The sequence below is a fragment of the Phacochoerus africanus genome, chromosome 5, assembly GCF_016906955.1.
Source record: "Phacochoerus africanus isolate WHEZ1 chromosome 5, ROS_Pafr_v1, whole genome shotgun sequence".
Classification (NCBI taxonomy): Eukaryota; Metazoa; Chordata; class Mammalia; order Artiodactyla; family Suidae; genus Phacochoerus; species Phacochoerus africanus.
The window spans coordinates 94,846,642-94,871,980 of record NC_062548.1 but is presented as its reverse complement, the minus strand read 5'-3'; the positions used below and the strand labels follow the sequence as shown (position 1 = coordinate 94,871,980).

Below are 25,339 nucleotides of genomic sequence, written 5' to 3'. Positions count from 1 at the left end.
AACTTTTTTTTGTCTTTTTGTCTTTTAGGGCCACACCCACGGCATATGGAGGTCCCCAAGCTAGGAGTCTAATGGGAGCTGAAGCAGCCAGCCTCTGCCGCAGCCACAGCAAGGTCAGATCCAAGCCATGTCTGCAGCCTACACCAAAGCCCAGGGCAATGCCAGATCCTTAACCCTTTGAGCGAAGCCAGGGATCGAACCCGTAACCTCATGGTTCCTAGTCAGATTCATTTCCGCTGTGCCACTATAGGAACTCCTCACACAGTCTAATTTTTAAGCAAGCCAGAAAAATTAGAGGGAACTAGCAGAGGGAAAAAAAAAATCAATTGGGCTTTCTTTTTTGACATCTGGGGCCAAATTGACACCAGTTACACAGTGCAAAAAGCTTCTTAGAATCATGGATCATTCAGCTGCTGAAAAATACTGGGGACTAATCTCAGTAATTCAAATACAGCAATACTCTACACCCCACCATTTCGGGGTTTTTCTTCCCACTTAAATTTTCTTATATAGATACAGCTTAAAACTGTCATTTGACTACCCAATTGCAACGTGAAAAGAGACTAATGCTTCCTTTTATGCATTTACTTTTATGATGTCTATTACCAACCAGAAGAACAAAGATAAATTTATATAAAATAGCAGAAGATAGCACTTCTATTATATAGTACACTTCTCTATCATACATTATGCTTTCTGTTCAGTCTTTTATTGCATTTTCTGACTCAGTATGAACAATGTTTTAATCCTTTATGGTTTAACCTAAGACAGGTCTGACCCTAGATAGTTTTTCTAAAGCATTATCAGTAAATATCACTTATGAATTGCTTTAAACAATTCAAGGTCTGCCTTTTAGAAAGGCTTGAATGATTCAAGGTTAATAAGATTCATCATACAATGAGGATCTGGTTATGGACATAGCTAATTGCTAAATTTTATTCAGCCATAAACAGCCTCAGTAGCAAATCAGCTCATAGCTTAATACTACTGGCAGCTCTACAGGAGACAGAAATAATGTTACTTTGATTCAAGTTATTTTTATGTATGTTATGATTCATTTCTAGTAGTTCTGATATTGATGCTCAGATACTGGATATTGGATTCTCTTTACAAACAACAATAGAAGGTGAGACACAAAACTGAAGATATTTTTAAATGCCACGGTAACAAGTCAGAGTCAAATTATTTCATCCTTATTTCAATGAACAATTCTAATTGTCATACAAAAGATATGATAAATTCCTACCCGGAAGATTTTCTTCAGGCAAAGTTTAGAATTCTGAAAATAGTCTTTTAAGGGCAGTGTCCACATCCTTCTAGCACCAAAATAACAGCACTATGATGTATTAATCCCTTATGGTAACAGACACCGTTGAAGCTGAACTGTAATTTGGCACACGACATTTCTACAGTAATGTAATGTGACAACGTTATTATGTTCTCTATTTTCCATGTGATCATAGCCATATTCATCTTCCCCAACCTGACATTAAATTAGCTAATGTGGTTACATTCTATTCTGGACCACAGAGTCAAAGTGGAAAAGGATTATCAAAGCACGGTGGTTTGAGGATGGTGTGTGTGTGTGCGTGTGTGCGCGCGCAAGCATGAACAGGTGGTAGGCAGATTTACGATAACAAATGTAAACTCTGAGCACAGACCTGGCAGGTAGCAGGATACACTCAGTAAGTAGTTGCGTCCAGGAGAAAGTTCATAAATCCAAGTGGTAAGTACAAAAATATTTGCTCTAAGATTTCAGACAAGGAAAGGCAGGCCCAGGTCAGGGACACTTCCATGGGATGAAACAGCTTAAGTCGAAACAAGTAATGAAATTATATTTCTTCAAGCAGATACAGTGAAAGGAATGTTTCCTAGGTAGAATGAGCGCATTCCACAGGAGGAGAGATTAGCATAAGCAATGGTGAGGAAATTGGGAAAGTGTAACATTGTTCAGAAAGCAATAAGTAAGTTAATTGGCAGTAACATGCTATATGGACAAGGTTCTGCAATAGATAACAATGAAAACGAAAGCTGGGGTCAGACCCTGGAGGTTCATGAACTACAAACTGGTGAATGTGGAGAGTACTGTAGACCACTGAGGATGTACTAGAAATCCTTACGCTAGATGCACGCATGAAGTCAACACTGATTTAGGGAGTTATTATTACCACCAATTATAGGCAACGTCAGGTACAAAACATTGGGCCTATGAATCAAAAAGTAAAAGGAATATTGTCCCTGAGAGAAGCGTAATTCTTATGGGGATATACGAACAATCACATGTAACTATAAGGTAGAAAGTGACGGCTTGTAAAAGAGCATAATAAAAGTTCTATAGGTCAGAGGAGGGAAAACATTGCTGCTGGTTAGGAGAAACAGGAAGAGGTGGTGATATTTAAACTAGGGACAAAAGGAAAAAGCACAGAACTGGTATGGAGGCATGGGATGGACTGGATGAGGGAGGGGTAAGAAGGAGGAAACTCAACAAGCTGATTGCTATAAGGAGCCAGAAAAATTATATTGGGGACCTAAAACATGGGCTGTGTGTGTGTGTGTGTGTGTGTGTGTGTATGTATATGTGTGTGTGTGTGTGTGTGTGTGTGTGTGTGTATGTATATGTGTGTGTGTGTGTGTGTGTATGTATATGTGTGTGTGTGTGTGTGTGTGTGTGTGTGTAAGAACTGAGGAGTTACTAACACTACACCAACCTACATACACACATACACACACTCTCAGAGCAATTATTGTCAATGGTTAGGTCATTTTGATGGCAACTTTCCTAAATCGCAACTTTCCAGGGCAGAAAGAGTTTAACACTTTTCTTTAAAAATACCTTTTGGCATCACTTTGCATCACTTTGCCTAAGTGCCTCTTTTGAAAGATTCTTTTAAGTTCATTTATTAATTAGTGTGATTTATCCAATATTACACTTACAAGGGAAAACGTATTCCCATCTTCCCATTGTTAATTATGTCTCCAGGCTAAAAAAAAAATAAATTTTTCTCGTTGCTCTAACTCGCTCTATGAAACTTGTCAGAGAGATGACATTTAGAAGGTCTATGAGGGGATGGGCATGTGGTGGGGGATGGGGGAAATCTCTTTTGCAGGGTGATGTGCTCTTTCCTTTTAAAAAAAATTTTATTTCTATTTCCCCCTCCCCCTTTTTTTTCTATGTGGTTGAAGCCTGCAACCACAGAATTTCTGGATAAATATCTAAGCTGGAGAAGAAAATTTCATTAAGAAATGAAATGTCTTAAATCGCTTCATTAAAAAAAAAGTCAACCTCTACACAGAAAAGGACTTCGTTAAAATCCCAGAAATCGCAGTAATTACACTTGTGAAACTTACAGAAAAACAGTGAGATGCAGAGATAAGGTTTATTTTGATCAGTTTAAAAAGTGAAGAAAATATGGCATTCTACTTCTCTTGCCATATCAACTGCACGTCTTCAAGATAACCATTACTATTGTACCTTTTACAAATTAGAATTGATACAAAAATGAGATTTGCTTTTAAGTATTGATCAGTACCAATATGTCCCCACCACCAAAATGCCAACATACAAACCAGAAAACTATTTCATATTTCCAGAAAACCTTCGAAGAGGTCATGATTTAATCAGAATGCATGCATTCTGAGAGCCCTCCAAAGAAATTTTAATGCTGATTTGTGCAAGAGGCATATCAGGAGAAACATTTATTGAATGACAGTTCCCTTATTTACAAGGAAATAACAAACAGCCTTATCATTGTCATCACCACTACTAGCACTTGAGAGCAGCCTTCAAATCATTTTCTGTAAAAATGATTTGAAGACAGCATGATACTTAAGGTAGGATCTTGATGTTCCTTTATGAAATGTCTAGCAAATACATACAGAAACTTATATCCTTTCTACTTAACCAGTATATGAGGATACACAATCCAACACATCCAAATAACAACTGTTTTGTAAAACAGAGAAATTAGACTCTAGGTTTGGCAGAGAAAGTTCCTTAGCAAAATGAAAACTCATTTCATGCAAAAAAAAAGTAAAAAAATAAAACACCTCTTAGCTACATCTGTCAGGTTCATATTCAGGATTAAAAATTTGACATAACCATAATAAATTACCAGTCTTCCAATCTGTCCTTGAAAATAAGTTGATGTTATTTTCTATATTTTCTATTGGGCAGGAGCAACTGTAGGAAGTTACTATTCTATATACACAGATACATACCTTTATTAAAAGGATATGTAGGTTCTTTGCTTTATGTACATAGAAATATGCATGAAGTCTTTATTTTAGGTTATTTATGTAACTACAAATGGGGCTTAATGCTTGTACGTGTGATGTGATTTTTGAAAATAGTGTTTGCAAATGTGTGATGGTTTGAATACATATTTCTTGCTTAAATTTCCTGTAATTCTATGGAAGAGGTCATTGGTAGGAATGAAGACTAAAATACTCTTCTTTCTATGGTGCTACAATCCTTATGTGCTGTTTCCAAGTACTATTTATTTTTTGTATTAGTTGATTTTTCTTCCTATAGTCAATATTTTGGATAGGAAACCTGAAGATTGCTAGGGAACTGTAATATAGCACTAGGCTGCAACAACTCAGTTCAATAGTATATTTCAATTTGACCCCAACTTCAACACTGTGATATAGCTATCTACTGATGTGAATGGGGTCTCAAACAGACTAGGGTCACGATGAACAAACTCTAGTCTTTCTTTAAATCCAAACTCAATCCCAGCCTTTGCCTGGAAGCCCAAACTTCCAACCACCTCATTTATTCCACCATTCTCTAGCTTCTTCTTAAATGTTGTAGCATTTGCAATGTAAGCATATACTCTATTTTACAATCGGAAGGCCTTGTCAGATAGAGTTCCTCAATAGTACAGAATGCAATGTTTTATAGGAAACATTTTTATCATTTTGATGCAATTTTTAAAGCATTAACTATTTGAAAGTTAAACAGAACTTCATCCTACACCAGTTAATTTGGTCTCAAAATCCACACCGCCAACATGTAAATTAGGCACTCACAGACATCCCATAATATAATGTGAATGCTGTTTCTCTGTGAGAGTAAAGGGAAAAAACACAAGTGGCTGAGATATAATGCAGAGCAATCGAAGGGCAAAGTTTAAACATTGTGTGTGTGTGTTTTAACACAGAGGCAGTATGGGCTTGAAAAGATACAGAGAAAAACATAGTGAGACCTGTCAACATTCACTAAAAATCCAGCCCTCAAGATAAAATCTTATGAAATTAAATATTACTTAATAGAAAGCAACATGAAGTCCCTTTCAAGGACTAGGGAAGAAGTACCATATATAGGAAATGAAAAAAAAAATTTAACAAAGTCACCGTGAACAATTAGAAAAAATTACAACACATAGCCGAAGACCCAAGAATCACTATCATCATAACTTTTGGCTAATGGCATCCTTGACTGATGATTTAGTATTTCAAAAGGTTCTTTCTATAGAACCAAATGTTTCTCATGGTTAGGACCATTTAACTTATTCATGGATAATATAAAGACTCCCAGCTTTAGTCCCGAGGTATCAGACAGTGGCTGGAAGCAACGACAAGCATCAGTCCACATTCCGAGAGGTACTTACGGTCATTGCAGAGTGGCCCACTGAAGGAAGTCATACTACAGTCACAGCTGAAGCCATCCCACTGCTGCAAGCACACACCTTGATTGGAACATGAGTCCTCCTGGCAGGTTGTGCTGGGCCCTGCAAAACAATCCAAAAGAAACTTGGGTTCTTTAAAAAAAATCCAGAAGTGTTTTATACATGAGCTAGGTCACACAGAGTAGTTGCCAACACCTCAAATCACACGACCAAACTAATTCTAGTTCACACACCTGAATTAGGAACAGAGAAGCTGTGATATGAAGGTTTTCTGAAGTTTTAAATATAGTACTAAATGCATTATACTATAAACTAAACCAACAAATAGTAAAAGCAAGCACATAGCTTCTAGTATGATCACGGTAGCAGGTAATCTCATTATCATCAACAATTCTCTATCACTGTTTGGATTTTAGAAAAATGCATGGATCTCCTTAACTTGTGACCAATGGGTAGAGACACCATGAGAAATGGAGATTATAACTTCATGAAACTGAGATAAAGATTGGCAAAATAACTGAAGAGAGTTATGCAAAAATGCCATACAAGTTTCTAAAAGTTTTCTTGCACAAACTATGAATAAAGTTATGATTGTTGGGTGTTTTGGATAGGTATGTTGGCAAGTATCAATTCACATGCTTTAACAATTTCATGCAATTAAACATAAAATTAAAAACTCTGTTTAAAATGACATGCCCCCACTTAACATACAAGTAAAAAGAATGCTAGTCTATTTCTAAAGAATCATAACTAGAACACTGAAAAACAAAGAAAGATGATCAAAGCACTGAAGGTAATCACTATACAAACATATTCAAGACTGAAAGCCTTTATGCAAACTAAGCTACTAAGTTTTCTTCCACAATGTTCAAGAAGGGGAAAAATTAAGTCTGCATTCAAATCATGGTGACTGCAAAAATGTAAAAAATGTTATTTTGAGGTTTCCACTGGGTTATTATGGGGTTTCAGTCTTGTTTTATACACACAGGGCTATCTACCTTGCAAGTCAGCTTTCATCAATGCAACTTTGTCAGCAAAATAAAAAAAAAGCAAAATATATTAAATGTTAGTAAGCAATACTGAAAATGAGGCAAACAAAGAAGAACGTTCAGATTCAAAAAAAGCATGCTGCTGTAACGGGGAAGAGAAATGCTATGTAGAGCAAACAAATTAATAACTAACAGCCATAAATCTTAAGAGAAGCCAAAAAATGAGAAAGCGATTATTTATTAGAATTTCACTATATATGCATTTATATAATGGTTAATTGAGCTGATGGCATGTAATGAAGGAAAATTAAGGGCTTTGATATTTTTTCCTCTCTTGGATAGATATGAATGCATTACCAAAGTGACTGTATTGCTGAACTGAAGCATGCAGCCCCACTTGTCACGTGCAGATACACTGTAGACTATGGTCATTAGCAGACCAATTATCCCTTACTATTTTTTTTCCCTCTAGGTCTTTTATCTTGCTACTGCAATTGAGGTTTAGAACTGTAATGCCAGCCATTCTCTGCTGACATTTGGACCTTACAGTGACACCAAACTATCAAAATGTATGTATCACTTAGAGTGGATGAAAGAAAAAGTAAAGGATGGAAGAAACAAATGGCAATATAATTCCTGTACAAGATTGCAACATGGAGCATTATCTTTGCTTTTACCAGATTGGGTATAGACTGCTGACAGATCTGAGAGTTACATCTATATTTTCTCTACCTTTGGAACTGTCTTCAACTCTTAGAAACTGCCCTGTGAATATTTGAGTAGAACCTCACTAGTGAGGGCTATCTCAGGGAAGGGTGGAAAAGGAACAGCACCTACCCCATACCATTAGAGCATAAATGGAAGATATTTTCTGATAAACACAATTTTAGGTTTTATGAAAATACAGACACCAGACTAATTAGATGCTATTAGCACTGAGAGTCTTTGAGGTAACTGCTCTAGTGAGTAAATGAAAATTATCTGTAATTAGATTTTGTACACATTGACGTTTTTATAAGATGTCTTTTTGAACATCCTCCTAACAATCACATTTTTATTACTATTTCTCAGTCATGGTATGCTTCATAAGAAGCTATGGAATATAGCCTCACCTGCAAGCATTTTCACAAATTTGGAAAACCATAATACTGTAACTACTAATTACATAATAATAATAGTAACTTGTATAGTAATAACAAAAAAAAATAGTTGTTTTTAGTAATAATAATAACCACCTAGAACTGGGAGACCTGAAAAGATGTAATACTTTTGCTCACCTATTGCAAAGAACTAAGAACCATATTGCTCAGTTTTTATTGTTCTTCCAATCTGTGATATAATGGTCTTTATTCTTTGGTATTGGAGACCTAAAACAATTAATGTTTATTAAAAAAAAAAAGAGAGAGAGAGAAAGAGAGAGACTCTTCCAGTTCCTTCGTGGGATAAGCAGGAAGTAGCACAAGCTCAGCCTAGGTCAGGGGCTGTGTCCTCAAAGGATACTGTTCCCCTGACTTGCTCAGCAGAAGAGAAGAGCAGGAGCAAGATCTGATGAAGAGCCACATTTTCTTTTTATTTTTGTTTCTTCCAAAAATTATCAGAAATACAATGGCAAAACAATGTTAAACTCTAAAAATGGTAAACCTGCAACCCTAAATATTAACCTGCCCACACTGTAGAGCAACCACTCTGAGTGCCTGCCAAGCCTTTATGTGACTATAAAGATATGCTTTATTATTTTTTTCATTATCACGACAGTCTTTATATATTGAGGCATTACAAGAGAATGCATGCCTATGCCTGACAAATCATATTTTTCAAAATACTCACCTTCTAGAACAATATTTAAACATCGACACGCATTTGTACAAGACAAAGCCCTGAATTTATTTTTCCCTTTTGTTATGTAATGTTCTTCTTATTTTATCACTGAATAAAATTAGGATCAAGCCACAAGGATATTTGTATTAAGTGGTTAAAAATAAGGATATGTTTGAAAAGGAAAGTAAAGTGAAGGTAAAAACTATAATTTCTGGAAACCAAAGAAACAAGTGAAGAAAATAATTACATGCCTAGGATTCTAAGTAAGACAAACTTGGCTTCAAACCTTCCATCATCTACTACTTGCTATGTGACCTTACTCTCTAAGATTCAATTTACTCCTCTAAAAATTTCAATGATACCTAATTCACAGACTTTTGAGAATTAAATGAAATTGCATATATAAACTTACCAGTGCTTAAGCAATGGCAGCTTTAATAATGAAGTATTTCTGTTGTTTATAATGCAGTTCTAGGGCTGAATGTTATAAGTCTATGCAAGTGTCTAAATTAATCTTTTTTTCAGACATCATGTACAGGAGACATCTTAACTCAGTTTTGACCCTAACTGAGCCATATTACTGGTGGATTGCCAGTCTCTATTTTCTCTTACTCAAGCAGGGCAATGCTACTCCATGCAGTAATTTTCAAAGTCTGCTGTAAGACCAAAAACATCAGCATCATTCAGGAACTTGATAGAAATGTAAGTTCTACAGACCCATCCCAGATCTGATGATTCAGAAACCTTGGGTGTGGTGTCCAGTAGCATGGGTTTTAACAATTCTCCAGGTGATTCTGATATTGGTTAAAGTTGAGAACATTAATTCAAAGGGACTAGGACAAGGTAAACTCCTTCTGCTACCTAACAATGTGTAAATAAAATCAGCTACTACTCACTGAAATAGGTAAAAATAAAAGACAGCAAATGATTATTGAAAGACCAATGGCTTTTTTTTTTTTTGCTTTTGCTCCTTTTGCTTTTTTAGGGCCACACACACACCATAAGGATTTTCCCAGGCTAGGGGTCAAATCAGAACTACAGCTGCCAGCCTACACCACAGCCACAGCAATGCCAGATTCAAGCCTTGTCTGTGACCTATACCACGGCTCACAGCAACACCAGATCCTTAACCCACTGAGTGAGGCCATCACATCCTCATGGATTTTAGGTCGGATTTGTTTCCGCTGAGCCACAACAGGAACTCCCACCAATGACTTTTATATAAAAAAGGCTTAGAGATTTAGTCTTGTTAGGTAGAAATGGTGGAGATATCTGGACAAGATATCAGTTAACAATGTCACCTGTACATAGTTCTCAATTAACACACAAGCTAAGTGACTCCAATGTGATTTGAACTCAAAATCCCATGAGAAAACAATCTTTATAGAGAAATAAATCATTGAGTATCTAGAAGTTGATCATTAATCCTAAAGATATGTGCATCTCATCAATTACACCTATTTTGGGTACATCTGAGATTCTTCCTAGGAACTACAGAGGATGTAAATGATTGATCATAATAAATGATCATAAATTAAAAGTTGTTAATCTTGATGTTGGAATGAAAAAAATCAGAGAAGTGTCAAAGCAGAAAGGCAGGAGCATGGCAACAGTCTAAAAATAAAGAAAAGGGGGGTAAAAGAGGGTGAGAATGATTAAAGCTCAGATATTAAAACAAACTAATCATAATCAACCGAATGATTTCAGATATCCAAACAGTGGTTTAAGATTACATGAGAAGGTGTACAATCTAACCATCTTAACCAAACTATTTATTAGGTTATGTTGGAAAATAACACCAAATTTTATTTCTGTAAATACGCTTTCTCAGTACACTTCTCATTACTTTTCCCTTCCACTCACCCACTCACATCACATGCCAGTGGCGGGAGGTCATGTGAGTGTTTGGTTTTCTATCTTGTGAGGGTTTAGCTGTGAACCTGTCTGTCTGCTCCCCACTGTTTCTCGTAGGTGAGAAGCCACCCAGCAACTTGTAGAAAGGCCTACTTTTGAAAAATGTTTTCAAAAGAGTTTGTGTTACCTTAAAAATACATGCATTCTCACTTAGAAGATCACCTCTAAGAATCAAAGTTATGTCCCACAATTTGTATCCATCTACTTGAAAGAATTAATTTACCTAGCAATTTTGTTGCATTTGTTTAATTGGTAAAAGGAGAAAACACATAGTGTCTCTTTGTTTTATAAAGTATATTATACTGAAATTTGAAATAAAGAAAATGGATGTGGCAAAAATGTGAAAATGAATTTAACAAAGATTTCCATTAAATAACCATTTCCTCTGGCATAATTAAAACACGATTTGAATTTCAGTTTACTTTTCAGGGAAATGTATGTTGCAAAGAGAAAAAGGGTATTTCAAATAAAAAACTTCACTGTACTTGGGTAACTGCTAAATCCAATGGCATTATTTTGGCTAAGAAGAAATGATTCATAATTTCCTGGGGGATAGGAATTCACATGTCTTTCTTCATTTTTCCCATATGAAATTTCCTTATGAATTTAAAATTTTCAAAATGGCCCAAACTGTATTCAACATTAAAGGAGAAGCAGCAACACATTCAGAGCTACGAAATTCAAAATAATGTGATTAAATTGCATTTATGGAGGGAGAATTGGCTCAAATAATCTGAGGTGTTGAAGTGAAAATTATCTAAAATGAAAGTAGCAATCAAAAAGTACTCCTACAGATCTTAGTCTGATAGAGAAAACAAAAGAACAGAAAGGTACTTGAGCGCATTTTTGAAGTATGGAATATTAGCTTTGGGTAATAGAAGAAACCAATTTTTGCTAAAACAAACTGATAATGCACGAGAGACACTCTTGCTGCCAGGTAGACATAAACCAAATAGTGATTTGAGAATGGGTATCTAAATGGTATTGTCTTATTATATGCCCTGAATGTAGATTTCAAAAAAGAGGCTCAAACTGATTAACATTTGCTGAAGTAAATATGTTTTTCTAGTCTAAGTGGAGGATCTATTTAATGCTATACAGCGAGCACTGCAGAATCGATTAACACACTAATGAGGTGAACTATAGAAATCAAAGAAGAAAATAACAAGATCCATAGATAAAGCTCCTGTTTTATATCAGCTATTAATGTAGGTTTACAAACAGTTCAGAAAAATCTAAGATTTCGAGGATGACGAGTTGAAAGCATGAATGCATATTTTTAAGCTCTAAGTGACAGGGTTGGCTAATTGTCAGAAATGAAAATTTTACTGGCCAGAGAGATTTGTTCTCATTTATAGATGGAATTAGAATTATTTAGTACGTGATAACAAAGGTCTTGTACCTTCACATCCTCTCTCAATCTGTCCATTGCAGAAAAGAGCATCTGAGATGAGGTCCGGAAGTCGTCCATTTAAATCAACTGATGCCAGGCAGCCTTGAAAGCCCTCCTTGGCATGGACAAGTTTTGGCAAGGATTTGTATGTTTCTTTGGCCACTCCTCCTATATACAAGTCACCTGTGGGAAGATAAAAATTTTGGTCACAAAAGTAACTTGTCATTGACTTTAAAGAATAGTAAGACACACAAAAATATGAGTGAAGTTTACACTTCATTAAATTCACTTTCAAAATAAATTTATAATGAGGTATTTTCTTAAAAACACAAAACAACGTTAAATGCTAGAATAGTACTATGCACTGGAAGAAATTTCTAGAAGCTATTTCCACAGAGAACTGAGTTCAATATCATAGGGACAAATGGAAGGAACACGGGCCATGAAGTGCTCCCTGAATTAAAATCTGAGTCAATTTATTTACTAACGCTTTGGCTTTGAGCTTTTTTTTTTTTTTTTTTTTTTAGTTTCTCTGATCAATAGTAACCTCATTTCTAAAATGGGAACTATAAAGCCTATCCCATAGGGGTGTGTGAGAATTAAATGAGATAAAATAATAGAAAGTATCTACCAAAATGAAAATACATAGTAGATATTAGTAGGTGGTACTGTTATCAAATCTACCTTCTGAATTGAGAATTCTAGGCCTTTTTGTTAACTAGAAGTGCAACAAATTCTAAATGTCTAATATCTAAAATTGCCTTATCTAGTGTGCTTAAACCTCTTATCCTTGCTTGCACATATCTTATTCACTAACTCCCAGAGTAGGCTATGTATGCCTAAATATTATATCCCTTCTCAAGAATTTAATTTTTAGGTAAAGGTACCACTCTGAATTCTTTATGCTGCCCTGGGATCTGTTAACAAGTTATCAATTTTCCCAATTTTTTTTAATAGTTTCTGGTGGATCACTTTTTTTTAATATGCTATTAAAAATATCTAATTTTTATCATTGCTATATTTTTTAAAGTTCGTATGATTTTTATTTTTCCATTATAGTTGATTTACAGTGTTCTGTCAATTTCTACTATACAGCAAAGTGGAGTACTTCTGGTGGATCGCTTTGCTCTGCTTTGTCATCTTCCTGTCTCCAAGTTTGAGTTTCCCAACTTTATGAACTATGATTTAAAAAAGAGATTGCAATCCAAGTTTGAGTCTGTTTACATTCTATTAAAGTTTCTTCACCATATCTGGGAGTTCCTCCTGTGGTGCAGTGGTTTAAGAATCTGACTGTAGTGGCTGAGGTCACTGTGGACGCACAGGTTCAATCTCTGGCCCACTGCAATGGGTTACAGCTGTGGTTCAGAGTCAATCCCTGGCCCAGGAACTTTCATATGCCACAGGTGTGGCCATAAAAATAAAAAAAAAAAAAGGATTATTCACCATATCTGGATAGCATGGACTAGATATAATTGACTCTAGTATAAATACTTAATCAATACAGAATGTAAGGAGGGTGACCCCCGGATTCCATAATACACTACTCCTGTTTACAAGTCCTAATAACATATTCTATTTAACTACTCACTTCTCTGACTTCGCATTGCCATTTGAATTTTCTCTCTCACATTAACCATTTTATCTAATGATCATGCCACCTGATACCTTCTCCCACTGTAATACAAAGCTCCTATATTCCTAATGTTTATCTTTACCCCTTTGTATGTTTTTTAATAGACCCTGGGATCAAGAAGAACAGGCATATATCCTGATGCTCATGCTATTTGTTGAGTCATAAGTAACAAAGTCCTTGGTCTCTGACCTAGAAACCTTGTGGATTCTTCCAGCATCCCCAAACAGACAAGCTCAACTAATAGACATAAGTAGGGTAGAAATCAAACAACAGATAGAACATTCCTGGACTGTACTGATAAATACATTGTGCTCACTTAAAGTCATTTGGCCATAAAAACTGAGAATTTAGATCCCTGACCTGCTAACTAAAGTTCTAAGTATTAGACTAAGATGCCACTGATCCTTATAATATGTATTGAAGGTACTGGATGTGTTGGCTTTACCCTCCTTTTAAATAAAATAAAACATGTGTTGACCATTAACCATCATTCTTAATATTAAAGGATCAAATGTCTTTGTTCTGAAATGGGATACTATTATTGAAATATTTGATTTCCTTCCATATTTTCTTCCTCGCCTTAGTCTTTCCTCTCACTTAAATTTCAAGTGATAGTATTTTACTTGCCTCGGAGAAGGAATACACATCAAAAAATCAAAGACATAAAATTATCTTCATGTATTTGACCCTTAACATCCAAGGCTCTTTGAGGAGTGAAATGGATAGAATATGTAGACAATTACATGAGAAAAGTAAAGCTTTCCTACCCCTCATGTGGTCAAGCAGGAGAAAAAAGTGGAGAAGTGTGAACAGAGTCATTGCCAAAAAGAGAGCATAGTGCTTCTCTCTGAGGCCTGAGTCCTGGTGGAAGTCAAATCCTCGGGTAGGTTGAGGAAAGTAATGTTGATTTGTGTGCATTTCCTCAAGAGAACCCAGAGGTAGCAGTGAGATCCTGGAGAAGAAAGAGCTTCCTGGTAGATTTAGACATGCTGGGAGCTTAGCCTTACAGACCTTCCCACATTCCACTGTGGTGTGGAAGCAACAAAATTCCCAGAGTGGCACAGAACAAGCAGAAAAGGGCTGGCCTGAGACGGTCATGCACACAAGAATGAAGATGCTGCGTAACCATTCAGTGAGCACCTGAGCTATGAAGAGAGAGTATCTGAGGCCAGCTCCTGTGCAACCTCTCTCTCCCTACCTTCCAAAAGATTGGTACAATGGAAGTCCCTCACCTTCAAGTAATCTAGACATAATCCCAGGGAAATAAGGAAATTAAAATTGCCTGAGATTATACTTTCACTAACGCAAAGAACCAGAGCTCAAAATAGAAACCAAGGGGATAGAAAAATACAGAAAGTTAACTTTCTTGCACTTATGATACTGTGGGCTGAGATTTACGCTGTTAACATGTCAAATATCAATACAAGGAAGTGCTCCCTATATTCATTTGTTGAACTAAATTTGTTAGGAACTTTCAGCTCTCCTTTAGGCCTAATGAATGTACTATTAGAGAACAGTAGGCAGTTAGCTGAACAAAGAATTCTTGGCACCGCTTCAGGTTTTTCAGATGTAGAACTTAATACTGAAATTTTTGTATAGGATGCTACCCTATTGATAATCAATCTTTCTCTTTTTGATTGTAACATCCTGGAGGACAGAGATTATGTCTTTATTCATTTTAGATTCTCCCACAGTGCCTAGTACTGGGATATAAGCGCAGTGAGCCCTCAATAAATATTATCAGCTAACTGATGGATGGAGGTTATAGTAAAAAAGAATCTGGAAAGAAAAAAGAATGATAAGGTAACACGGGGTGAGAGCTAATTCTAAGATGCACTTACTTCCTTTCCCCACTTCCTGCTATGCCCTACTTTTTCCTATTAGCACACCTATTTGCCTGAATATCTTTTTAAAGCTTATTGAAGAGAAGTAATAATCTCTCCCTTGTGTTGTTAAAGAGTAGAAAATATTTATTCAAGCAGCACGGGATACAAGCCTCAAACATACCAAGGTAGAGGAGTTAGGCTTTATAAGTAGGGGACTCATTCTCATTTTCATCACTGAAGCTGCACTTAGCAGCACCACTTAATAAGGTCTTTATAACCTCTTCATATACCAGATTGTAGTCTCAAGTCCCCGGGTAGCTTGCCATAGGATGAGAACAAAGGAAACCTTTAAGTGTCCTGAGCCCTAGGTAGCATTAGCACTTCATCAAAGATGCAGTTTCTCCTTTTGATCCTTGGGGTGATGGAAGGAAAATGACCCATTAGCACTAATGGGATCTGGCAAGCAAAATCCCATGCATGGAAAGGAAGATAGGCTTTTTAATGGCCCAATGTATGAACATGAGCCAGGATGGACATCTAGTAAGAGTGAGTTTCCTCGGGACATGAAGCCATGCTGTTACCCCTTCTTCAAGCTATGAGTGGTTGATTTTATTCATATTCCTTAAGTAGGCCAGGTATGTAAATGACAAGGAAATGATGGAGCTGGGGCATTTTCAGCAAAAGATGCAAAGAACATGTACAAAGCCAGATCATCTCAAATACATGGGGAGTGGCTTTTGTTTGTTAACAACAACAACAAAAAAAATCAAGAAACCTTTATCTTTGGCACCAGTGTGGGTATGGGGGAGCTGTGCATACGTGCATGTGTGCAGAAGTATCTATAAATAAAAGTCCCACTCTCAAGCTTAACTTCTGTGGAATGATCTGAGGTGTTATCTCAAGTATCCATTTCCCAGTAGCTGGGCAGGAATGCGTAAGGAATAGTTTACGGTTTTTTATTTATATTTGGCTACACCTCAGTTCTGCCATTTACTGATTGTCTCAGGGTGGGCACATTAAGTTGCCTAACTTCTTCCAGAATTTGATTCTTTATCTGTGACATGGGTTAATAATGCCTATCCTGTAAGGATGTGAGAATTACAGAGATGTAAGTAAGCTTTGGACATACAGTGTACTCGACACATGATTGCTACTAGTGGGCTGTTGCTATGTGTGTTAAGGACTATCCATCAATGGTATAGTTCATTCTGTATCGGTTGCCCTGAAACAGAAAAATGAGAAGTCCTTGTTGTCCCCTTGTCTCTAGTGTAATTAGAGTGACACTGCAAATGTCCAAGTCTTATTTTCCTTGACTTAGTTTACAGACATTTGTGCACCTGAAGTGTGCCTTGTATTATACAATAAGCAGCTTGAGAGGCTTCTTTGACATACTCAGTTTGAATCCCAGCAGCACTGAACCTGGTAACACAAATGGGAAAGCTGCTTGATATATATCTTCTAGTTTGATATAACCAGTTTGAGACTCAAGAATTCTATGAAGCCTAAGGGCCAGGTTGGATGGTCCAGGCTAAAGGTGCCTTACACAGTCAGAGAATTAAAAGGATTTCGTGGACAGTGATTGTAAGCTGGAGTATCATGAAAGAGTTTAGATCAGAAGAAAGTACAGGGTTCATTACTGTGTAATGATATAAATGTAGGGGCCAAACATGGAGAACAAATATACCTATAAGACAGAATTAATACAGCATTCAAGAAATAGCACAAAAGGTCAGACTGGGCTGGAAAAGAAGAATTTTCAAAGGGGCCATGGTAAATAACATTGGATAAGAAAAGTCAAAGGAAAACCTTGAGTAACATGATAGAATTTATGACTACTGGTTTAAATTAAAAAAAAAAAAGGATAGAATTTATGACTACTGGTTTAAATTAATAAAAAAAAAGGAAATGAGAAGTCCAAAAATATAAGCCATGCAGGCTAGGAGATAAGGGAATTCAAAACAGTAATAATCTGGAGAGAAGAGACGAAATTGCATTTAACATTAAATATGTGTAATTTGAGTAGGAATGCCCCATAGGTATCTGATGATATGAACCAGGGGGCTTAGGGATGTTGGGGCTGGAAGGCATGGCTTGGGAGCCATCAACAAAAGCAGATACATGAAATGGTATAGGTTTTCTCTTGTCTTAAAACAGAGCAGAAGGCAATTAGAACAAGGACTCTGAGCTCACCTTACAGCAGGAGAATGCAAGTGCCAAGGTATAATTAGTTCTTTGACTCAGCTTTCCTGTTTATTCATATGTATTTTTTAGTGCCTCTTAAACATCTCAGTTTCCTTTAATTAAGAAGAGCATACATTAAAAGGACAACTGCTTTGTAGATTTGGATAGCTAAAACTCTAGGGAAACTTAAGGAAGCTCCCACAATTTCTTATAAGTGGCATCTGGGAAAAAAAGCTTAAGCAATACAGACTGTCTTACTGGCCAGACTAGAGAAAGTACAATTCTGGAGGCTCTGCTCTGAGAGAATTTGACCTTGGACAGCTAAGCTAGAGGCTGTTCTAACTTTCCTCTCATTTCTTGTTGTGACTGGCTAGTAGAAAAAGTGCCATCAGACTGGGCTAGTTTCTGCAGGAAAGATGCCCTTCCTTACCAAAGGGAACACTCAAACTCTATCCTCTGACTTGTATCTTTAATTATAATATTTTGTTGTACAACTACAAATGAACATCTGCAAGTTAGATCTTGACCATATAAATTAACACAGGTTTTCTTTGAGAGACAAATTAAATGTAAACCTCTTTTTCTAACAGGTATGCCCTATTAGATAGAGGGAAAAATCATCTATAATCCCTGGAGAACAAACACTCGCTTATTTGCTTCATGTTTCATGTTTTTTTCGGGGGAGAAAGCAGACATTACTATTTTCTTTTTTTTTGCATTACTATTTTCTGTGACTGTTTAACTAAATGATGTTAAATTACTGAAGGCAAAAGAATGGAAAGTTAATATTTCTCTAACACACCTAAGTTGAATAGTAGACAAACAGACATTTTTATAACAATGCACACTGTGGATTGAACAACAAACACTCTCCAAAACTACATCTAAGTTCAGAGCACACCAAATAGTGATTATTGAAGTCAAAGATAGCAACTAAAATAGGTGTTTTGCTGTGAGTCACTAGATTCTTGTCTTTCATAGATCTCTATTTAAAAAAAAAAATCTGGAGTTCCTGTTGTGGCTCAGTGGTGAACGAATCCGACTAGGAACCATGAGGTTGTGGGTTCGATCCTTGGCCTTGCTCAGTGGGTTAAGGATCCAGCATTGCTGTGAACTGTGGAGTAGGTCTCAGACACGGTTCGGATCCTGCATTGCTGTGACTCCAGCAAAGGCCAGTGGCTACAGCTCCAATTAGACCCCTAGCCTGGGAACCTCCATATGCCTCAGGTGCAGCCCTAGAAAATACCAAAAATAAAAAAAAAAAAAATATATCAGGTCAATTTTAGAAACTCCTTGCTGAAAAGATGCTCAGTGGCCACCAGTTTGATTTATTAGTTTTCCTTTACCTTCTATATATCTTAGTCTTCCTTGATGCATAAAGGGTTTAATCCTAGAATAACCTGTTTTCACCTCTGTAGGAGATACCTGTAAATCCTTATCTTTCAGTCTATCCTGGCTTTCCTTCTAAGTTCAGTCTACAAACAAACCATCATTTCCTCCCTTGTCCTTCCACTGGGGAATTACTTCTAGACATCCCTGTTTTATAGCAATCACGTTTCTAGTCTCCCTATTCCTCACAGGGAAATGAATTTCAAAATCATTCCTTAACTCCATCCTATTTCTCGCACCTTACATTCAAATCATTGCCAAGAACTTTGACGCTGATGACTCACTTCTGCCAGTACTTCTGATGTCTGTGCCTCCATCTTCCTTCCCTTTTCCAGTACTCATGTCTGTTTCCCCAATAACCCGTATCTGGTATCCCTGCCTCCCTCCATCCTCCTCATCAATGCCCTATCAGTCTCCACACTGCATTCTGATTTCTTTAATACCTCCCACTGTCTTTTAAATAAAGTGTGAGGCTCAGCGGTATTCAAGATTTTGAGTTACCCTCCCTCAGTAACTTCTTCTAAACATTGAAACCCACAATTTTTGCCAGGCAGAGAATTGGGGTAACATCATTCCTCCACCTCTATCCTAATCCTTAGTCAAACTGTAATTTTTACCATTTCTCCAACACTGCATGTTCATGTTGTTCCATCACTCTCTGCACTATGTGATTGCCATCATAACGTCTTTCCTCTCCCCATGTTCCTATCCAATGTGGGGAAGTCACCTCAAATTCTACCTTGTTAATGTGTTTGTTTCCCCAGTCATAGGCAAGTATGATCTTTGTATCCCCATAACAGTTTTTACCCCTTCTCTAACAATTACCATTTCTTTCCCTATTCTTTGTATGGCTATTTTATCTTCCCATTGCTTTATAAATTCCTTGAAGATATGATCATGAGCAAAGCATCTGTTTATTCTTATTTTCATTGAGTGGGCACTCACTGATTACTTGTTGATGTATTGAATGAACAGATGAATTGGGAGTTTTCATTAACAAATAATCATTTAAACAATAAGGGTACAGTGAAGGTTTTATGAGTACAATACTCATATTTGCTCCTGGTTCTTTCCACCTGAGAAATAATGAATGACTTGTGGGAAATATTTCTTCCGCTGACCCCTTTCTTGAAGCCATCCAGCTCAGTAAGAGAGTTTAATGCAGTGAACACTTTTCTATTCTGATAGAATAATTAATGAACAGTTTTAAATGACGTGTAAGGACTTTGTAGAGGGAGGTAGACAAAGAGAGGTACAGAAACAGCTTAGGGAGTTCTCATCATGGCACAGTGGTTAACGAATCCGACTAGGAACCATGAGGTTGCAGGTTTGATCCCTGGCCTTGCTCAGTGGGTTAAGGTTCTGGCATTGCTGTGAGCTGTGATGTAGGTCACAGAGGCGGCTTGGATCTGGCGTTGCTGTGGCTCTGACATAGACTGGCGTCTACAGCTCTGATTAGACCCCTAGCCTGGGAACCTCCACATGCCTCGGGAGTGGTCCTAGAAAAAAAAATAGAAAAAAAGAAAAAGAAACAGCTTAGGATATCAATATGTGGTGATGAGAACTCATTCCTGAGTCTTTTCTGAAGTTAAAGTAAGTGCCAAAATCTTTGTGGGAAATTAAATTTCAGCCTATCCTGGCCCTCTACTTCATTCTGTCTCTGGCCATTCTGTCTTTCTCTGTGTTGTCCCATATACAAATATGATCAAATTCATGCATCCTCCACAGGCACACTTCACACTGTGGACACTTTACTTTCCTTCTCCAGATGCTTCTACTCTACTACCTGTTATCATCACAGAGAAGCATGCATCTACTTTCTGTGGCCCTAGAACAGGCCAAACTAACTGCATGGACCCCCGATGCTTTGCCCTCATCCATATGTTAATCCCGTGTCTACTTCCTATGAGTTTGCAGATTGCTTTTCCCATCTAGCTTGTGGACCACCACACATGGACTCCTGGGACTAGAATCTATCTGGTCTCCTGTTACGATCTCTTAGGTCCTTGCCAGCCACAGGTATTCCTGATTCCACAGCAGGATCTCATACCGAACAGTATATTGTTTTTGTTACAAAATCTCTGAATTTCTAACAAGTCACTGGGATGATGGCATTTAAATACACAGAGCCCTGACTGAGTAGGAGAGAGCCTCCTTACTGCTTTGAGTCCCTGGCAATCAGTGCAAGCACTGCCATGGTCAAAGCCAGAAATGACAGCTCTGACTTTATCATTATAACAATAACTGACATTGGTGTGGTGCCCTCAACTCTACCAAGCACTTGCACATAGATTGTGTCATTTGGTTTTGCCTGATGAGCAACAAAAGGAATAAAGGTTATCCTGGATACATGTCACTGATGAAGAGGCTGTCGTTCATGGCTACAATGCCGGAAAAGGGCAGAGTCTGGTTCCAAGCCCAGGTCTCTTCAATCTATGATAACAATGTTTTAATCTGCACTGGTTTACACACTATATACTCCAAGCGGCAAGGGGCCAATTTGTACAGCTCCACTACTACAAGACATAGGAATGGGACAGAGTAACTTGGCCAGTGAAGGAAAGCAATAAATGTCAGCAGAGTCCAAACAGAATAACACAGGTTCCCAGGATGATAAGGGACTCATTAGCAAGCGCACTGAGTAATCTCATGAAAACAAAGTCAATTTGCTTCCACAATTATAAACATTAGATATTGAAATTCTGACCAGTGGATAGAGTTATTATGACTCCCAAATTTGATTTTTAGATGAGGGAGCTCCTACAAAGAGGGAAGTACAACACTGGCATCCATTCATGGCCCAAGCTAATTACCTATGTGTGAACAGGTTGGGGGACTCTAGTAAGATTGAAGCTCAGATCTTAATGTTTCCTTGTAGTAAGGCTTGTGGGAAATGGGGAGGGAGTGGGATGGATGGGGAGTTTGGGGTTGGTTGATTCAAACTATTACATTTAGAACGGATAAGGAATGAGGTCCTACTGTATAGCACAGGGAATTATATCTAATCTCTTGGGATAGAACATAATGGAAGATAGTATGAGAAACAGAATGTGTATATATGTATGACTGGCCCACTTTGCTGTACAGCAGAATTTCGCACAACACTGTAAATCAACTATGCTTTAATTAAAAAAGAAAAAAAAAAGAGTTAATACTGGAGTTCCCACCATGGCTCAGCAGTTAGCAAATCTGACTAGCATCCATGAGGATGCTGGTTCGATCCCTGGCCCTGCTCAGTGGGTTAAGGATCCAGAGTTGCCATGAGCTGTGGTATAGGTCACAGGCACAGCTTGGATCCTGCATTGCTGTGGCTCTGGTATAGGGCGGCAGCTACAGCTACGATTCGACCCCTAGCCTGGGAACCTCCACATGCCTCAGGTGTGGCCCTAAAAAAAATTAAAAAATTTTAAAAAAAGAGTTATTATTGACACTATAGTTATGTATAGGATAGAAAATGATGCTTTCAACATTCTGAAATTTCTGTTTCCACCTGATAGTTTTGAAAGAAAATGGCCCAGAGTAGGAAAATTTTTTCAAAGTATGGTTGTAAGACATAACACGAAGACAGATTCTGTTTGGATGCTGGGCCAACAGACTGTCAGGGAGGACTGGTGGGCAAGTTAGATGGAAATAATAAAAGGAAATTGCCATAGCAGGCTGTGTGGTGACCTGCCTTCTTTTAAACCACTCTGTCAGAGACACTGTGGCAGGTGGAGAGCGAGTTCAGGCATATAAATGTGTGCCAAGCTAACTTTGTCTGATGCTTGGTAAATTTACCTTTTGGTGAAAACAGGGTTCAAATATTTTCATGATTTTTTCTTTTTCCCTATTCAAGTGACAGCCGGTTCAGTCACTGTAGATATCCATCAGCAGCAGACAATCCTGTCACCACTCTGTGTTTCATTTCCCACCTATTCAGCATTATTCTCTTGGACTGCAAATGGCTGGCAGAGTGTCCCCATCTTACCAGCCCCATGACACCTTACAAACCCCATGACACCTTATGCACACATGGCACCTTGATCTGAAAGGCACTTTGCCATCTCCTTCTGTCTGATCCTCATACTAGTTCCTCACAATAGGCAGGAAGTTGTTATTATTTCCACCTGACAGGTGAGCAAACTACCCCTTTGGAAAGGTAAGTTACCTGCACAAGGCAACACAACCAGTACAAAGGGAATAACACTGGCACCACAGCCTCCAATTCCCAGGCTTTTGGTTTTCTTTTCCCACTGCACCATGCTGCCTCCTATTTTTACTAAAAGCTTTCTCAGTGACAGGAATCTAATAGGTAGAGGAGTTTAGCAGTGACTGTTTTGGAAATTAACAAACAGAGACTTATAACTAGGGGCCAGAGAACTCGTGCACACCTGTTATCTTTCCTGAGATTTCTGAGCAGCTCTGTGTAACTTGGCTTTTTCTCTTTTCAAAATAAGTTTTCTCATTTCAAAGAAATTGTCTTTCCCTGTTTCAAAATAAATGCACACTTATTTTGGGTGGGGAAAATCTAGCAGTGTACAGAGTAAGTATAAAAGAACAGCACTTCTCCATGATAATGGCCTGCTTAATGCAGGTCAAAAATGGCATCTGCTCTCAAGTTAGATATACAGAAGAAAAGAGCAAAAAGCCACCAGGGTTTTCTGGAGAGCTTGAAAGGACAATGTGATACAAAGCACACAAAAAAGCTGTGCAGACATTGCCAAAAAGCTTCTAAAATATTATGAGCCTCCTAAAGTCCAATAGAACTCTTACTTTTTCTTAAGTACCTGAAATTTTCTGGTTTTTTTTTTTTTTTTTTTTTGAAGAACAAAGTGCATCTGCTTTTAAAAGATGGAATATTCTGAAGCAGGTAATCAAATCCCAAGGGAATAGTATAGATGATTCCTGAGGGCATGTCCCCAACACTCTGTTCTTCCAGTATTTAAGAATTAAATGATTCTTATGGAGAAATGCAAGTAGTTAACAGCAATGATCAAAAAGTGGGGCAGGAGGGTGTGGGGAACTTTGCCTAAAGACTAGGAAGATGGAGCGCTTCAATAGTTGAACGGGCTGGGAAATAGCCTTCGGGAACAAGCTGATGACGGACTGACAGGCCACTCTCTAATCATCTAATCAAGTACTATATTCATCTGGGTCTGCTTTAAACACCTCTAAATGCAAAAGTTCTATGGAATGCACATTAAGGACACTGAGCAATTAAAATTGTTGGCTGTCGCGTTTGAGGAAGACCTCAGAGGCTAAGGGAAAAGAACCAATAAATAGGTTTTATAGAGGCATAGGATGGGAAGAGCATATGGAAAGTGAAGAGAAATATTCATTTCGTTTGAAATTATCAGAAGTGACATTTTCAGCACTACCAAGGTAATAAAGCAGAAGTTCAAAGAATCAAGCTTTCTATGGATCAGGAACTATTTTCTTTTATTACATGACATTTTCCCCTAAGAGTAAAATAAGTCCTATCTTTCATTCTAGATATTCAGAAGGAATCCCTTCTAATAGTTGGCAAAGATATATAGTAGTAGTTAAATATTTCTATAGACCTGGGTTCAAATTCTATTTCTGGGCAATTCACTTAGCTTTTCTGAGTCCCTGTTTTCTCATCTGTAATAAGAAAGAATTAATATCTCACTCATCTAATTCTTGTAGAGTTTGGGAAATGATACTTGTAAAATAAATTATCAAAACTGAAGTTCTGACTTAAATGACAACAGGACAGGTATATGAGTCTGACGCAGATACTAAGATGCAAAATTTACAAAGGAAATTGTAAAATACTGGTTCTTGCCTTTTAACCCCTTAGTTACATCAAGAACATTACCGTCATCACCCTGTGATCCAGCAATCCCACTCCTGGGCATATAAATGGACAAAACTGTAATTCAAAAAGATACATGCACCCCTATGTTCACTGCAGCACTATTCACAACAGCCAAGATGTGAAAACAACTTAAATGTCCACTGACAGATGAACGAATTAAGATGTGGTAGATACATACAATGGAATACCACTCAGCCATAAAAAAAGAACAAAATAATGGCATTTGCAGTTACATGGATACAACTAGAGATTCTCATATTAAGTGAAGTAAGTCAGAACAAGAAAGACAAATACCATATGATATCACTTACATGTGGAATCAAAAATATGGCACAAATGAACCTGTCTACAAAACAGAAACAGATACATAGCATAGACTTGTGGTTGCCAAGGAGGAAGAGGTAGGGTGTGGGATAGACAATGGACGGAGAGTTTCAGATTAATAGGTACAAACTATTATAATTAGAATGGATAAGCAATGAGGTCCTACTGAATGGCACAGGGCAATACATTTAACCTCTTGGGATAGAACATGATAGAAGATAATATGAGAAAAAGAATGTGTTTATATATGTGTGTGTGTGTGTGTGTGTGTGTGTGAGACTGGGTCACTATGCTGTATAGAAGAAATTGGCACAACATTGTAAATCAACTATACTCTCATAAAAAAAAAAGGAGTCAGAAATTGGAAAGATGTCTAAGGATTTTTTGGAATTAAGCCCAATGGTGGGATACATTTGCACTGCTG

General features: G+C 37.4%; 1 protein-coding gene across 1 annotated transcript in view; it reads right to left on the bottom strand.

Moving 5' to 3' along the window:
* The window catches only part of NRXN1 (neurexin 1), a 1,110,288-nt gene that overhangs the window by 526,306 nt on the left and 558,643 nt on the right, over positions 1–25,339 (bottom strand). The window contains exons 13-14 of the mRNA XM_047782102.1: positions 11,754–11,927; positions 5,613–5,732 (exon numbers count right to left, since the gene is read on the bottom strand). Of these exons, the coding sequence (XP_047638058.1) occupies positions 5,613–5,732; positions 11,754–11,927 (294 nt within the window). The remainder of the gene's footprint in view (positions 1–5,612; positions 5,733–11,753; positions 11,928–25,339) is intronic.